The sequence below is a fragment of the Schistocerca serialis genome, chromosome 4 (genome assembly GCF_023864345.2).
Source record: "Schistocerca serialis cubense isolate TAMUIC-IGC-003099 chromosome 4, iqSchSeri2.2, whole genome shotgun sequence".
Lineage (NCBI taxonomy): Eukaryota > Metazoa > Arthropoda > Insecta > Orthoptera > Acrididae > Schistocerca > Schistocerca serialis.
In genome coordinates, this window is record NC_064641.1 from 326967173 (window position 1) to 326985821 (window position 18649).

An 18649-nucleotide genomic window follows, 5' to 3' on the forward strand; every position below is an offset into this window, starting at 1 on the left:
GTAATATAAAAAAAGACAACGAAGATCAGATACGTTTTCCCAGTTCAAGGATCTGAAAAATTGCGCTTTGATTGCTGGTAATAGTTTGGTGATAATTTGAGGGACTTCTCTCTCAATCCTGATTCTCCCAATACCCCGTAAACAGTAACTGGAGCTGTAGGACTGACACGTATATTCTACGCTGTACTGTACCAGCATGACTTAGTCGGTCCCTATGAACTGCTCCTGTGTCACTCAGCAAAACGATGACATACAGAGGGGAGCGCCTGGTCACGAAGCTGACGAAAGCATTGAAGGCTGGAAAAGGCCTCTGAAGGGCGAAGTAGGGCAATTCTTCAGCTCCTGATTGGCTCATGTAACAAATGCCTAAAAAAGAAGTCATGGTCTCCCAGTGGCAACACCTGGCCGCTATAGCCTGTTCTACCGTCTGGAGATGTAGAGGCCAGCAGGCTTTCGTAAGAACGAAATGAGACCCTCATTCTCAGATGCTCGCCGATGTTCTCTGTACGTACCGTATTGGGGTGTGTATGTGATGCCGAGTAGGACCATCTTCTCCGGCTGTTAATTTTGAGGCGAAGAGCACTACAGTGCCAATAAAGCATCCAGTCGCCTTCCGAAGACACTTTGCCTCTGGTAGCTGCAGGCGTCCTTCTGGACTGAGGGCGGTATGCAGACAACTTGATGCCATCGCCCTGTTGCATCAGCTGCCGACTGACTTCCTTGTGCAGGTGACTACCCCCCTGATGGGTCAAATGTGTTAGCCTGCTCTAGGGACTACCCAATGTCTTTACACCAGTTCGTGAGGGCTTCCATCATTACTGATCACGACCCACTGCAGGAGTACTTCGGCTTCGGCCACGCTGGGCACTACGTTTTAAACAACGCACTTCGGTTGTGGTATGCAGCGAGAAATGGCCAATGGTGTTTATTCCTATTTCTTATGTCTGAGATCGACAAATTTTTAACTCGTTTTTAACACAGATTGAAGTCGACTTCAAGACGAAGTTGATGATTCTAGCTCATTTTTGTTTGCCGAAGTACGTTTATTTAATAATTGTTATGTTTCCAGAATGAGATTTTCACTCTGCAGCGGAGTGTACGCTGATATGAAACTTCCTGGCAGATTAAAACTGTGTGCCCGACCGAGACTCGAACTCGGGACCTTTGCCTTTCGCGGACAAGTGCTCTACCAACTGAGCTACCGAAGCACGACTCACGGCCGGTACTCACAGCTTTACTTCCGCCAGTACCTCGTCTCCTACCTTCCAAACTTTACAGAAGCTCTCCTGCGAACCTTGAAGAACTAGCACTCCTGAACGAAAGGATATTGCGGAGACATGGCTTAGATGTTTCCAGAATGAGATTTTCACTCTGCAGCGGAGTGTGCGCTGATATGAAACTTCCTGGCAGATTAAAACTGTGTGCCCGACCGAGACTCGAACTCGGGACCTTCGCCTTTCGCGGGCAAGTGCTCCACCAACTGAGCTACCGAAGCACGACTCACGCCCGGTACTCACAGCTTTACTTCTGCCAGTACCTCGTCTCCTACCTTCCAAACTTTACAGAAGCTCTCCTGCGAACCTTGCAGAACTTGCACTCCTGAAAGAAAGGATATTGCGGAGACATGGCTTAGCCACAGCCTGGAGGATGTTTCCAGAATGAGATTTTCACTCTGCAGCGGAGTGTGCGCTGATATGAAACTTCCTGGCAGATTAAAACTGTGTGCCCGACCGAGACTCGAACTCGGGACCTTTGCCTTTCGCGGGCAAGTGCTCTACCAACTGAGCTACCGAAGCACGACTCATGCCCGGTACTGACAGCTTTACTTCTGCCAGTACCTCGTCTCCTACCTTAATCTGCCCGCGAAAGGCAAAGGTCCCGAGTTCGAGTCTCGGTCGGGCATACAGTTTCAATCTGCCAGGAAGTTTCATATCAGCGCACACTCCGCTGCAGAGTGAAAATCTCATTCTGGAAACATCCCCCAGGCTGTGGCTAAGCCATGTCTCCGCAATATCCTTTCTTTCAGGAGTGCCAGTTCGGCAAGGTTCGCAGGAGAGCTTCTGTAAAGTTTGGAAGGTAGGAGACGAGGTACTGGCAGAGGTAAAGCTGTGAGTACGGGGCGTGAGTCGTGCTTCGGTAGCTCAGTTGGTAGAGCACTTGAAAGCGAAAGGCAAAGGTCCCGAGTTCGAGTCTCGGTCGGGCACACAGTTTTAATCTGCCAGGAAGTTTCAATTGTTATGTTTGTTACCTAATTTACTTTTCTATACTGTCGAGTCTTCACTAAATTCTCATTAACTTGTGTGCGGAATTACTACCTGTTGAACCTGTTTTTTTTCAGTTTTGTGTCTATTTTTACTCTCTGTCCCATTAATTTATTGTAACTTGCATACATAAGTTGTTAATAACCCACACATACTGTACATCATCTTAAATGTTCGATATTATAACGTATGTTTCACATTTTTACCCACAGAGTTCTTGCCAAGTTCATATATCGTTTATTTTCTTTGCAGTAAAGTGTTAAGTACAGCCAGCCTGAGTGGCGGAGCGGTTCTAGGCACTACAGTCTGGATCCGCGCGACCGATACGGTCGTAGGTTCGAATCCTCCCTCGGGTATGGATGTGTGTGATGTCCTTAGTTTAGTTAGGTTTAAGTAGTTCTGAGTTCTGGGGGACTGATGACCTCGGGAGTTGAGTTCCATAGTGCTCAGGGCCATTTGAACCATTTTTTGTTAAGTACAAACATATGGTTCCCAGAATATTCTACAAGCATTTCGTGTTTGTAGTAGCTGGTACAACGTCTGTAAGTTCTCAATGATGTATAAATATGGAATACATTCATGTAAAGATCATGTCCGAGAGTAACGCTTGCATTCATCCCTTTCTCAAGTATTTGAATCTCGTATGCTGTTGCATTCGTTCCTGATAAAGGTGCTAGTAAAACTCTGATAAAGCTGTAGTTCTACGGAGCAAAGTACTTATTTATAAGTTTCCCAAACAGCTTATCTTGCGTACTTACACATTCACAGCTCAGTTGAAGAGGGCACAGCAAAAGGTGTCACTGAATTTTGCAAAGAGATCTACTTACTTGTGTTAGTTTGTCTGGAGTAATCTCCCCAGAGGGGAAGTAGAAGTCGTTAATTTTCTCGGTTATAAAGTCCGCCTGCTGCGACGAGTCGTAAGATAACACTAAAGGAAGCAGCCTCTTGCTCTCCTGCTGTAACTCTTGCGTCATCGTGTCGTTTCCGAGGATAGCTGAAAGACAGAACAGGATGTAACAAAAGTAAGATGAAAACATGAGTTTAATACCTAACTTTTCCTAAAGAAAAGTTAAGTATTGTTATAGGATGTATATTAAGGTAGGTTGAAAAACACTACCAAAGTTCGTTTGGGTTAAGTGTATGTATTCATCCCAAACGATTTTTGCAGTCATAGTGCTGTATGTAATTAATATAATAGAGTATACTAATAATTAGAATTTAAGAATACGAAACAGTAGAATTACTTACAAGAATTTTATGGCAAGCCAAAGACGCGTAACAGAAAGGAAAAAAATGTTCAAATGTGTGTGAAATCTTATGGGACTTAACTGCTAAGGTCATCAGTCCCTAAGCTTACACACTGCTTAACCTAAATTATCCTAAGGACAAACACACACACCCACGCCCGAGGGAGGACTCGAACCTCCGCCGGGACCAGCCGCGCAGTCCATGACTGTAGCGCCTGAGACCGCTCGGCTAATCTCGCGCGGCAGTAGAAAGGAACCTCAAATATAATAATAATAGGATAGTAATCACCCATATTCAGAATGCTATATGTAAAAAATAGTTCATCTGAAATATCACTTCAAAAACTAAGACAAGACAGAATTTACGATTATTTCTCCTCCAGAAATGAGGTCAAGTAGTTTTGAATTGTTGAATATACGAAAACCTTTAACCGGTAGTCAGACCAGGTGCAGAAATAGCTGAGCCGCCATCCTTACTTCTACTTGCTCGAAACAGTGGAGATCGTGATAAGATGTTTGTATTAGCGTTACTGAAACGGATAAAATATTTTTGAACGATGGTAATCTCACCACCAAACTAAATTTAATAGGTACAAGGTCACATATAAGCGCTCACCGCCCTCTCAGTGAAACGAGGCAGTGCTTAAGATGTTTACACGACTCTTCATTCATTCTATTGTTATCTTTTTCTATAGATACTGTGGTGTCACCGCTAGACACCACCCTTGCTAGGTGGTAGCCTTTAAATTGGCCGCGGTCCGTTAGTATACGTCGGACCCCCGTGTCGCCACTATCAGTGATTGCAGACCGAGCGCCGCCACACGGCAAGTCTAGAGAGACTCGCCCAGTTGTACAGCCGACTTTGCTAGCGATGGTTCACTGACAAATTACACTCTCATTTGCCGAGACGATAGTTAGCATAGCCTTCAGCTACGTCATTTGCTACGACCTAGCAACGCGCCATTACCAGTTACTATTGATGCTGTAAAACATGTACCGTCACGAGCGATGTTCAGCAATTGTGGATTAAACTTAAGTATTCCAGCAGCTACGTACGTTATTGGCTATATTAATTACCTTGTCCTGTTCCAGACCTCACGCCAGCCTGCGTGAGCTAAAACGCGTGCCTTTCGGCTTCCTCATAGTGGCTTGGCTGTCTTGCCAAGCCACAACAGATACCATAGTTAAAGAGTTCTTGCATTGAGTAAAGACATAAAATAACAAAGCGAATCAGATGTTTCAAATTCCGTTAATAATCAAGAGCCTGTAAGCTACCTGTACTGACTAAATGAAACGTAGCGCTTTACAGTTAACAGGATATCCAACAGAATTTTTGAACCCAGATGACCCGATAACTTGTTGAAAAAGTGACTAGTAAGAGGTGTGTTCAGTTATCTTACGAATTTCTATGGATTTTTAATTTTTTGCTTCATGCCAGATGGGAACTAGTCGAAGACATTCACTTCAAAATAAGGGACATTATTCTACATTCAAGAAGGCAACGTTCACTTGGGAATTATTTTCTACTTTGTATTTTGGTAGAGTTAATTACAGTTTTACTACAAAAGATGTTCTTTATTTGCTGTAAACAGCACCATGGAGCTAATATACTGCAAAATTTGTCTCAGAATATTATGATGTTCCAGATCTCTACAGAATGCGCTTCTATCTATTGCCAAAAATAGTTCTTCTACCGCCTTGTGCCTAGTGAACTCTTTAATTAGCTGGGTTGTCCTGTAAGGCAAAAGGAAGTGAAGGTATGCAAATTACGTTAGCTCTAATTTATTTGAGAATATATAATTCAAACTGCCGATCTGGTCTTACGCATTAGTTTTCTATCAGTTGCCTGCTTTTTGCAGTAGTCTCTTGCTGGAGTGTAGGGAGTATCATTCAACGTGTTTCATTTCTTTCGTCCATTTATGTCAATTAACAGAACCAACAAGTCATTTGTATTTACATGAAGATAGTAACTGTTCTCGAAAGAACAGATACCATTGATGACTGTGCCGCTTCTCTAGAATAAATGATAAGTAATTGAAACCTCCAGCTGCCGACAGGTGCTGGTGATATACCTCGATGGGGAAAGCTGAATGTGTTCCCCGACCGGGATTCGAACCCGGGATCTCCTGCTTACATGGCAGACGCTCTAACGATCTGAGCCACCGAGGATACAGATGAACTGCGCAACTACAGGGACTTATCCCTTGCACGCTTCCAGTGAGACCCACATTCCCAACTGTTCACATTCTACATATGTAATGTACCTATTTGTCTGCATAATATAAGCCTTTATGAGATTAAGAAAACTTGTTTACAAGTAAAACTTGGGTGACTTATTATCAGAGTCACGTCCCTCCACAGCCCCTCTCCACAGGGAACCAGGAAACCATTAGCACGTGTATGTGCTACATTCCAGGTAATCAGGGAGATCCCCACACCCTCCATCCCCTCTCTCCCAGCACCCCTCCTCTCTCTCTCCTGGACCAACGAGATTCAAGCACCCGTCCCCATCTTCATCTTTTACAACTGGGGCACTTCAGTGGGTGGCTTCACTCTGTAATTGTGCAGCATAGCGAGAGAATCAGCATGTGTCTATTTGTCGAAGAAAATTAATGTAATTACATTAAGTCACATCCCTTGAGGTTTGTTTGCTAGTACCAAATCAAATTTACGAGACATATGGCGCTCGAAGCGCCAGCAAAGACCATACCGACGCAGTTACATAAATACTCATTTTTGCACAATTTTTCCTATTTTCCCCATTTTTGATATTTTTCCACATTTTCCAAAAATTTTGCTTATTTCTCCAAACGTTTCGTATTTTTCCGCAATTTTATACAATTACATTTGAGATCCGTGCCACTGCTCTCTGCGTTCACGACACCATCGCACTGCGTCATGGCGACGTTCGCCACAACAGAGCAGTGTTGCTTCAGCAGCGCACTAATGTCGTTATGCTCACAGCCAATCACAGTGCAGCAGCATTTGCCTGGACATACACGATTTGTCTATCATTGTTAGGCCACCATTACGTTAATAGTGTATGTGTGTGTGTGTGTGTGTGTGTGTGTGTGTGTGTGTGTGTGTGTATGACATTATAGTGCATGTGTTACGAAAGAACACTTTTCCCCTGTTGGTAGAGATAACGACGCCACACAACACTAATGAGTCAAAGCAAATTCTATACACATTCCAGTTTAATCTATTTCCAACGGAAGTGTACTATTATGAACAGTTTGAACGAGGAGAAAAGTTATTATAATACTGTGTTGGGAAGGAAGATATTACGCATTAGACATGCATCAGCAACGGACATACACTATGTGATTAAAAGTATTCGGACATCTAGCTGAAAATGACTTTCAAGTTCGTGGCGCCCTCCATCGGTAATGCTGGAGTTCAATATGGTGTTTGCTCACCCTTAGCCTTGCTGACAGCTTCCACTCTTTCATTTAATATGAGATTGATGCTGAAGTTAGCGGCTGCAACGGTTCAATTTTAACTGGCAAAGTATTTATTAAAATACATCGGATCACAGTGACTATTCTGTCTAAGCTCTATATGGCTTTATTTCTTTTCGTTTAACATGGTGATGGACTCACTTGCTTTTTTGGATGATTTTTGTGTGCATGAAAAGGAACAACACGTTGCGTTTCGGGACGGCACAGGTGGAGAATATCGGACTGTATTTGCATTTTCCACTATTGGCAGTCAGGAACTGTTAGCCAGGAAAGTATATAAGCGCATAAGAACCAACTAAATTTAGTGGAGTCGGTGGTTAGGAACTGAGGTGAGCAAATTAAGGGGAGCGTCGCAAAGCTGTGAAGGAGAGCGTATCAGAAGAGTTGACTGGTAGTAATGGCATAAAGGGCATCTTAGCAGACGACCAGGGACAGGAATAGTAGCAACAGCAAGAAGCCCTCGTCCAGTATCAGAGAGCCATTCGCCTAATGGCGGGGTTCACCAAGGTAGTCGGGTCAATAATTTACGGTGAAGGTTAACGATAGCACTGGCGTGGTAGGGCGTTCTTAGTCCACCCTTTCGGAACTGTGCATGATCACCCATCGCAAATCCAGCATTCCTGTATTGAGTGTATGAGCTTCATAATTTGCCATCAGGTTTACAGTCACTGTTCTTCACTTGGGTTTAACAAGGTTCGAGACTCATTTTCTGATTGACATTTGTGTCAGGAGGGCAGTAGATAGACCCTGCTATGCCAGCACTACATCAGTAGTTTGTGTGAGCTCTTAGTCTATGCGTTAAAACGAGCGCATTTTAGGAAGTTATGTTGTCATGGTAAATTTATTACATTATAGCAAAATTCTGAGGTTTGGTTGATTGATTTTGGGGAGGAGAACAAGGAGCGAGGTCATCGGTCCCATTGGATTACGGAAGGATGGCGAAGGAAGTCGGCAGTGCGCTTTCAAAGGGACCATCCCGCCATTACCTGAAGCGATTTATTTAAATTAAGGAAGACCTTAATCAGGACAGCCGGACGCGGGACTGAATCGTCGTCCTCCTGAATGCTAGTCCAGTGTGCTAACAACTGCGCCACCTAGCTCGGTGAATTCTGAAGTTTACCGATATCCAAGAAAAGATGCTGAGTGTATAAGGACTAGCACACTGCTGCAAAATACGCGCCAATGGTATTGCGTTGCCGCGGTGATAACGCCGTTTCACGTCGGATCACCGAAGTTAAGCACTGTCGGACTCGGCTAACATTTGAATGAGTGACCGTCCGTGTTTGCCATGCACTGTTGGTAACCAGTGGGCACTCAGCTCTCGTGAGGCCAGCTGAGGAGCTACTAGACTAATGAGTATGGGCTCCGGCCGTGAAAACTGATGAGAGCAGTGTGCTGACTACACGCCCCTCCATATCACCATCCAATGATGCTTATAGCCTCATGATGATACGGCGGTCAGCCGGTACCTTTGGACCTTTCAAGTCCTGTTCGGGCGAAGAGAGAGAGAGAGAGAGAGAGAGAGAGAGAGAGAGAATATGCACCTAGAGAGGTGACCAATATCTCCAGCGGAAAGTGCCGCAGCTGTAGGGTAGACAACACTCTGCCACTGCAGCTGCCAGCCTCACTGACCCCCGGGCCATGAAGAAGAACGCTCTACATGTTTGCCCAACACTAGACTAGCCACTCACCCATCATCCCCCCTCCCACCCCCTTCACGAATGAGAAATATGCACTATCGTCTCCGTTAAAATAGCAGACACTACAGGCAGAGCCATCCCGTCCATGACAAATGGATCCCAGCACGTCGCCGGAAGTATGTCGCTGATTTTCAGATAAGCGCCAAGCATTTCCCACCTTCGTTTTCTTCGGCCCAGTCAGAATCAAGCTCCCCCAACCATGGCGCTCTCAAAAAGTAGAGTTTTGGATGGACAACGTCAGTCTCGGTCCGACAGAGTTCCCAGCCAAAATGGATGGTATATAACCTACCAAAACACTGTATAAACTATTGCAGTACCGGTAAGTGTGGGACATTGCTAGAAGACTAGAAAATAACCATGAAAATCAATGTGGGTAGGAAAATACTGATCAGTTTCCACCACTCGGTAACGGGTAACGGTAGTCTGTGGCTTGGTTCAAACTTGGACAGGAGTGATGCCATGCTGAGTAACCGCTATATAACTTCCTCCCGCCCCCCTTTTACACGTGAACCGTACAATCCTGGAGGCACACTGACGATGGGCGTGATCTGCCTGTGCTTCCAATCAGAATTAAAAGACATGTAACACGAAATATACTCTTGCAATTTTAGAATGCGACATCACTACAAGACCTGTAAATAATCCAAACTATGTACATCAGCCGTGCACAGAGTTCGATACCTCTTGCTCGCCGAATTGAGCGGTGCGACTGTTGACGTGCCCTGCTGGCTGTACTCGTTTCACAGTTCCTCCAGGAGAATTTGGAGCGATTCGGCGAATCCCACCGGCCGTGTCCTCTTCTGCACTAGACGACCGGAACGCCTTCACCTCAGGATTTTGCCGGGCACTGAGGCAACGCCTTCTTCGGGTTCCTTGGTCGAGGAAAGAGCCCGGTTTCGCTGCCTTATGTTCATGGTGAGCGTCATTTGTATGTTCTCCAGCGACTTTTCTGCATTGTCTACTGTTGGTTACGTTTGAAGCTGCTTGGCGCTGGCCTTCGATTTGCCTTTTTCAATTTTTTATTGTGCTGCGCTATCCCATTTAACGGAACTTTGAAACTCTTTGAGGCACGAGCTCAGCTCTCTCCCGTGGGGACCTTGGCTTGTATTTAGGCTAATTTTTTTAATTCTGGGCGAACAATTTTAAATAAAGTGCAGACTGTTGTTTTGGTGCTTTATTTTTAAGGCTTAGAACCCTATGGCTGATTATATGAGCATCTTGTCTCTATCTTAGGCTCTAGAAAAGAGATCCGCTTTATTAACTGGCACTTGCTTGTTTCTAGCAGCCAGTAAGATTTTTGTTTCCCCTTAGATACCATTACAACCGTTGAGAAAAATGATGCTTAAATGATGTCGCCTCTGTTAAATTATATGTAAACTGTCCTAAAAACAATTCCATAGGGACAACTGAAATTCTGAAGAACCTCTGATTTGATCGTTAAGCTAATATAAGGTCACTGGAATACCTAGAGTTGTGGATGCTAGTTTGAGGGATGCGTCTACATTTATTGAGATTGTGCTGATACTGAAAAAAATTTGAAATTTGTGGTAAGTTTATATGGGACCAAACTACTGAGTTCATTGGTTCCGAGGCTTACACACTACTTTATGTAACTTAAACTAACTTACGCTAAGGGCAGCACACAGACCCATGCTCGAAGGAGGACTCGAACCTCCGACGGGGGGGAACCGCGCGAACCGTGGTAAGGTACCTCGGACCACGAGGCTACACCGCGCTGCTGTTGATATTGGTTATGCATTTAAGATTATAGTAGTTTTCATCCTTGGCCGGTAGGAATTACGTGTGTACTTGTTCAAAATGGCTCTAAGGATTATGGGACTTTACATCTGAGGTCATCAGTCCCCTAGAACTTAGAACTACTTAAACCTAACTAACCTAAGGAGATCACACATATCCACGCCCGAGGCAGGATTCGAACCTGCTACCGTAGTGGTCGTGCGGTTCCAGACTGAAGCGCGTAGAACCGCTCGGCCACACTGGCCGGATCGAACTTGTTAACTTTAAGTTGTCACACGAGGTGAGCTAACCTTCAGTGGCGCTTTCATATTGATTTAATATTAGTTATTGGATTTCTTTTAGCACCGAGGCAAAAGCTTTGGCTTTATTTAACCTATTCACCGCTTAAGAGAGCTTCACTGTGTACGTTGCAGTGCACACCTGTCCTCTGTCGGCTTGTTGTCACGGTGGGCTTGTCTGGAGTCTGCTGTGTCGTCTGCGGTTTTGTGCCCTGATCTGACGTAGGGCCTCTCTATTACTTTATTGTAATTTTAAAATTACGGCGTGCCCCAGCATGACTTTCGACGTAAATTATTACTATTTAATGTTCTGATGAACGGTAAGTTTTTGTGAAAACTTTAAAGAATATCTAATTTGCGTCGCTTCTGGGGTTTCACATTTAGTGCCTTTGTATAAAGGGTGAAAGCTCAAGTTTAAACTCTAATTCGTTCTATTTTTGTTGAGCCTTGAGTTGTTGGTGAATATATTATTTTAAAGAGTTCTTGGTAACAAATTGTGTACAATCGTTTTTCCCAAGCCTTTCTCCAGGACCTGTTGGTTGGTGTCCTCCTAAGACACGTTGCAGAAACGAAATCACATGGGCTATCAAGCATACCAACGCTAGGAAAACCCCTGGACCTGATGGCATTCAAAACCGTTTCCTCCAGGAGTTCATGGATAGAGCTGTAGAATACCTTGCACACGTAACGAATGCCATCCTAAAACACCAACTCTTCTCTGACTTTTGGAAGACGGCCAAGGTCTTGATGTTCAGGAATCCAGGGAAAGATCACTCCCTCCCACAAAATTACCGACCCATGAGTCTGCTGTGCTCGATCAGGAGGGTTGTTGAGACGGTAATCACTAGGCACTGTATCGCCAATGGCACCCTAAGACTGGAGACATTCAGCTTTAGGAATCGCCACTCGACAACACAACAACTCTTCCGAGTAGTCGAACATATAATACACGGCTACAACATGAACAAAGCCACAGGGGCCGTGTTCCTGGACATCGAAAAAGCTTTCGACCGTCTCTGGCACAACGGCTTTATACACAAACTAACCGAAGCTGGTTTCCCAGACGGACTCGTACGTCTCATACACTCATACCTCACGGACACATGTTTCAACACTGACGTGGAGGGCAAACAGTCAACACAACATAGTATCGAAGCTGGAGTACCCCAAGGAAGCATCCTAGAGCCCATCTTGTTCAACCTGTACATTAACGACTTCGCACCAAAACACGGCGTTAGCCATCTACGCGAATGACACAGCCATCCTTGCGCAAGATTGGAAACCGTCACGAATACAGACGGCACTCAGAACTGCCGAGCCTTGGCTGGAACGATGGCGTCTTAAAGTAAACCGAGCGAGGTGGCGCAGTGGTTAGCACATTGGACTCGCATTCGGGAGGACGACGGTTCAATCCCGTCTCCGGCCATCCTGATTTAGGTTTTCCGTGATTTCCCTAAATCCTTTCAGGCAAATGCCGGGATGGTTCCTTTGGAAGGGCACGGCCGATTTCCTTCCCCATCCTTCCCTAACCCGAGCTTGCGCTCCGTCTCTAATGGCCTCGTTGACGACGGGACGTTAAACACTAATCTCCCCCTACTCCTCCTCTTAAAGTAAACTTTGACAAGTGCGAAGCACTTCTGTTTACATGCAGACCGTAACTATTGCGCAAACATCAACACAGTAGACAGATAACGCTACATACACGCCCAATACGTTTCCGAGAGAAAGTCAGATATCTTGGTGTCTGGCTGGACCGGAAACTTACATGAGGGGCACCACATTGAATACGTTGCCACCAAAGCGCACTCGAGGCTCAAACAACTCTGCCCAATGCTCAACAGGGAAAGCATACTGAATAGGAGGATGTCGAGCTCCATATACGTGACACTGATTAGACCTCTGATGACGTACGCAGCTCCCGTCTGGGGATATGCAGCTCCTACACGACTGCGCCGCCTGCAGATCATACAGAACGAAGTGCTACGAATTATTAGCAACGCTCCACGCAACACACGCACCGTGGGTCTTCACAAAGAATACCGCTTTGAAAACCTCAAGGAAGTATTCAAAAAACACACCACACGACTATACAGTAACTAGAGACACTCGAACATTCCTTTCATCTTTCATCTGGGAAACTACGATCACAACCATAGGTGGAAGCATAAGTGGCCAAAGACACTAGTAGCTAGGGCAAAACCACCTACGGCAAGCTAACATACACCAACAAGCGACAAACGTCGGCAAGCCCCTGCGTATCAGCAACGTTGACGGGAAATTACCAGCTGCTATTAGAGACGATCGACAAGCCACGGCATGGAAACCGCTCGCCCACTGACGCAGAAACAAATCACCAACATCACCCTACACTGTGAATCCGATATATGAACTATCGGACACAAAAACAATGATAAATCTAACTGTTGCAGGTTGCTGACGCTGATCGAGAGTTCAACACTGGCACCCAGCGGCAGCCGCCGAGCAACAGCACGGCACGTCGTCAAAGGTATCGACATGCATGATACCCACTACTAACAAAGCCTGCCCTTGCATGACCTATGGCAGGCAGCAAGACATCCGCTACTGCTCTTACCACCCGACGTAACAATCGCAGAGGTTTTTTTCCCTTGGCTCTTGCCTTGGCACTTTTTTTCCTCTGCCGTTTAAACCGCTTCCCTTCGTTCAACTTCGACCCAAGTACCTCCAGATGAGCGGGTATTAATTGTTAACCGTAACCAGACGCGCGCAAATATCGCAGTACCCACATCCTGCCACACCTCACTCTAGAGAAAACTAGCCCTTATGAAGAGATGGCAGTAGGCCTTTTGAGTTGGCCATCATGCCTGTGTGGGCGTGAAGGGGCTCCACCCCTTGTTTAAAAAAATTCTAAGATACAAGCTCTTGTTGCCTGTGCCAGTATACACGTCGCCGCCATCCAAATAATCTGCAGTGCAGCAAAAAAGTAAACTAGTTCTACATACGAAATCATGGCCTCATGGTACCTCTGTGGCTATATGATAAATGTGACCTTAGTGAGCTGGAGTGTAAACTAGCCCGCGTACGTAGTAGTATACTACTCGTGGACTCTGGGCAATGCTAAATGGGCTGGTACGAATTGGCAGCTAGAACAAATATTGGATTACCTAGCTACAAACATGCAGACCAATCAGAATAAAAAAAGCCTTAAAAATGAACCTTCTCAGGACCAACTAATTAAAAGACTTCACTCTTCACTCCGAATATGTCATTTGAACAGAGAAGGCATTAGTCGAGCTAAAAGCTCCTTGTAGATAATTCCAAACTCCTTGTAGATAATGATATTGACTTTCTTCTAATGCAGGAAGTACATACTCCAACTGTGGATGACCTGCGTAAAAGAGGTAGGATCTATGGCTAAAATCTTATTGCTGCTAAACATCACAGTGTGCACACCTATGTGAGGAGCAATACCGACCATGCTTGCCTCATTTCAACAAATACGGGAAATGAATTCCAGTATGTCTCGATACAAATGGAGGAGACTGTTATAAATAATATTTACAAGCCACCAAGTGTGCCGTGGATGCTCTGCCGATCACTGTCCACCCATCGATTTATGATGGAGATTTTAATAGTCACGATGGTCATTGGTCCTATGTTTGCAAAAAGAACGTGGTATTGTGCTCAGCGACTGGGCTGAAAACGAAAAGCTATGCCTGGTTTATGATTCCAAGAATTTGAGAACTTTCAGATCTGTCGCCAGACGAAGAGATTACAACCCAGATCTCTGCCTTGCGTCTCGGGACTGCAAAGGGCACCCAGTGCTGAGGAGCTACTAGACTAATGAGTATGGGCTCCGGTCGTGAAAACTGATGAGAGCAGTGTGCTGACTACACGCCCCTCCATATCACCATCCAATGATGCTTATAGCCTCATGATGATACGGCGGTCAGCCGGTACCTTTGGACCTTTCAAGTCCTGTTCGGGCGAAGAGAGAGAGAGAGAGTGAGAGAGAGAGAGAGAGAGAGAGAGAGAAAATATGCACCTAGAGAGGTGACCAATATCTCCAGCGGAAAGTGCCGCAGCTGTAGGGTAGACAACACTCTGCCACTGCAGCTGCCAGCCTCACTGACCCCCGGGCCGTGAAGAAGAACGCTCTACATGTTTGCCCAACACTAGACTAGCCACTCACCCATCATCCCCCCTCCCACCCCCCTCACGAATGATAAATATGCACTATCGTCTCCGTTAAAATAGCAGACACTACAGGCAGAGCCATCCCGTCCATGGCAAATGGATCCCAGCACGTCGCCGGAAGTATGTCGCTGATTTTCAGATAAGCGCCAAGCATTTCCCACCTTCGTTTTCTTCGGCCCAGTCAGAATCTAGCTCCCCCAACCATGGCGCTCTCAAAAAGTAGCGTTTTGGATGGACAACGTCAGTCTCGGTCCGACAGAGTTCCCAGCCAAAATGGATGGTATATAACCTACCAAAACACTGTATAAACTATTGCAGTACCGGTAAGTGTGGGACATTGCTAGAAGACTAGAAAATAACCATGAAAATCAATGTGGGTAGGAAAATACTGATCAGTTTCCACCACTCGGTAACGGGTAACGGTAGTCTGTGGCTTGGTTCAAACTTGGACAGGAGTGATGCCATGCTGAGTAACCGCTATATAACCTCCTCCCGCCCCCCTTTTACACGTGAACCGTACAATCCTGGAGGCACACTGACGATGGGCGTGATCTGCCTGTGCTTCCAATCAGAATTAAAAGACATGTAACACGAAATATACTCTTGCAATTTTAGAATGCGACATCACTACGAGACCTGTAAATAATCCAAACTATGTACATCAGCCGTGCACAGAGTTCGATACCTCTCACTCGGCGAATTGAGCGGTGCGACTGTTGACGTGCCCTGCTGGCTGTACTCGTTGTCAAGTTCCTCCAGGAGAATTTGGAGCGATTCGGCGAATCCCACCGGCCGTGTCCTCTTCTACACTAGACGACCGGAACGCCTTCACCTCAGGATTTTGCCGGGCACTGAGGCAACGCCTTCTTCGGGTTCCTTGGTCGAGGAAAGAGCCCGGTTTCGCTGCCTTATGTTCATGGTGAGCGTCATTTGTAAGTTCTCCAGCGACTTTTCTGCATTGTCTGCTGTTGGTTACGTTTGAAGCTGCTTGGCGCTGGCCTTCTATTTGCCTTTTTCAATTTTTTATTGTGCTGCGCTATCCCATTTCCATTTAACGTAACTTTGAAACGCTTTGCGGCACGAGCTCAGCTCTCTCCCGTGGGGACCTTGGCTTGTATTTAGGGTAATTTTTTTAAATTCTGGGCGCACAATTTTAAATAAAGTGCAGACTGTTGTTTTGGTGCTTTATTTTTAGGGCTTAGAACCCTATGGCTAATTATATGGCGCATCTTGTCTCTATCTTAGCCTCTAGAAAAGAGATCCGCTTTATTAACTAGCACTAGCTTGTTTCTAGCAGCCAGTATGATTTTTGTTTCCCCTTAGATACCATAACAACCCATGAGAAAAATGATGCTTAAATGATGTCACCTCTGTTAAATTATATGTAAACTGTCCTAAAGTAATTCCATATGGACAACTGAAATTCTGAAGAACCTCTGATTTGATCGTTAAGCTAATAAAAGGTCACTGGAATACCTAGAGTTGTGGATGCTAGTTTGAGGGATGCGTCTACATTTATCGAGATTGTGCTGATACTGAAAAAAATTTGAAATTTGTGGTAAGTTCATATGGGACCAAACTACTGAGTTCATTGGTCCCGAGGCTTACACACTACTTTATGTAACTTAAACTAACTTACGCTAAGGACAGCACACAGACCTATGCTCGAAGGAGGACTCGAACCTCCGACGGGGGGGAACCGCGCGAACCGTGGTAAGGTACCTCGGGCCACGAGGCTACACCGCGCTGCTGTTGATATTGGTTATGCATTTAAGATTATAGTAGTTTTCATCCTTGGCCGGTAGGAATTACGTGTGTACTTGTTCAAAATGGCTCTAAGCATTATGGGACTTTACATCTGAGGTCATCAGTCCCCTAGAACTTAGAACTACTTAAACCTAACTAACCTAAGGAGATCACACATATCCACGCCCGAGGCAGGATTCGAACCTGCTACCGTAGTGGTCGTGCGGTTCCAGACTGAAGCGCGTAGAACCGCTCGGCCACACTGGCCGGATCGAACTTGTTAACTTTAAGTTGTCACACGAGGTGAGCTAACCTTCAGTGGCGCTTTCATATTGATTTAATATTAGTTATTGGATTTCTTTTAGCACCGAGGCAAAAGCTTTGGCTTTATTTAACCTATTCACCGCTTAAGAGAGCTTCACTGTGTACGTTGCAGTGCACACCTGTCCTCTGTCGGCTTGTTGTCACGCTGGGCTTGGTCTGGAGTCTGCTGTGTCGTCTGCGGTTTTGTGCCCTGATCTGACGTAGGGCCGCTCTATTACTTTATTGTAATTTTAAAATTACGGCGTGCCCCAGCATGACTTTCGACGTAAATTATTACTATTTAATGTTCTGATGAACGGTAAGTTTTTGTGAAAACTTTAAAGAATATCTAATTTGCGTCGCTTCTGGGGTTTCACATTTAGTGCCTTTGTATAAAGGGTGAAAGCTCAAGTTTAAACTCTAATTCGTTCTATTTTTGTCGAGCCTTGAGTTGTTGGTGAATATATTATTTTAAAGAGTTCTTGGTAACAAATTATGTACAATCGTTTTCCCCAAGCCTTTCTCCAGGACCTGTTGGTTGGTGTCCTCCTAAGACACGTTGCAGAAACGAAATCACATGGGCTATCAAGCATACCAACGCTAGGAAAACCCCTGGACCTGATGGCATTCAAAACCGTTTCCTCCAGGAGTTCATGGATAGAGCTGTAGAATACCTTGCACACGTAACGAATGCCATCCTAAAACACCAACTCTTCTCTGACTTTTGGAAGGCGGCCAAGGTCTTGATGTTCAGGAATCCAGGGAAAGATCACTCCCTCCCACAAAATTACCGACCCATGAGTCTGCTGTGCTCGATCAGGAGGGTTGTTGAGACGGTAATCACTAGGCACTGCATCGCCAATGACACCCTAAGACTGGAGAAATTCAGCTTTAGGAATCGCCACTCGACAACACAACAACTCTTCCGAGTAGTCGAACATATAATACACGGCTACAACATGAACAAAGCCACAGGGGCCGTGTTCCTGGACATCGAAAAAGCTTTCGACCGTCTCTGGCACAACGGCTTTATACACAAACTAACCGAAGCTGGTTCCCCAGACGGACTCGTACGTCTCATACACTCACATCTCACGGACAGATGTTTCAACACTGACGTGGAGGGCAAACAATCAACACAACATAGTATCGAAGCTGGAGTACCCCAAGGAAGCATCCTAGAGCCCATCTTGTTCAACCTGTACATTAACGACTTGCCACCAACTCAAAACACGGCGTTAGCCATCTACGCGGATGACACAGCCATCCTTGCGCAAGATTGGAAACCGTCACGAATACAAACGGCACTCAGAACTGCCGAGCCTTGGCCGGAACGATGGCGTCTTAAAGTAAACCGAGCGAGGTGGTCCAGTGGTTAGCACACTGGACTCGCATTCGGGAGGACGACGGTTCAATCCCGTCTCCGGCCATCCTGATTTAGGTTTTCCGTGATTTCCCTAAATCCTTTCAGGCAAATGCCGGGATGGTTCCTTTGGAAGGGCACGGCCGATTTCCTTCCCCATCCTTCCCTAACCCGAGCTTGCGCTCCGTCTCTAATGGCCTCGTTGACGACGGGACGTTAAACACTAATCTCCTCCTACTCCTCCTCTTAAAGTAAACTTTGACAAGTGCGAAGCACTTCTGTTTACATGCAGACCGTAACTATTGCGCAAACATCAACACAGTAGACAGATAACGCTACATACACGCCCAATACGT

The 18649-nt window shown here is 45.5% G+C and overlaps 1 protein-coding gene and 1 non-coding gene across 2 annotated transcripts in view; both read right to left on the bottom strand.

The window, feature by feature from the left end:
* Nucleotides 1-18649, bottom strand: part of LOC126474437 (venom carboxylesterase-6-like) — a 138231-nt gene that overhangs the window by 47108 nt on the left and 72474 nt on the right. The window contains exon 7 of the mRNA XM_050101908.1: nt 3089-3255. Within this exon, the coding sequence (XP_049957865.1) occupies nt 3089-3255 (167 nt within the window). The remainder of the gene's footprint in view (nt 1-3088; nt 3256-18649) is intronic.
* Nucleotides 5604-5677, bottom strand: Trnat-ugu (transfer RNA threonine (anticodon UGU)). The gene has a single exon. It is a non-coding gene; the product is annotated as a tRNA-Thr (tRNA).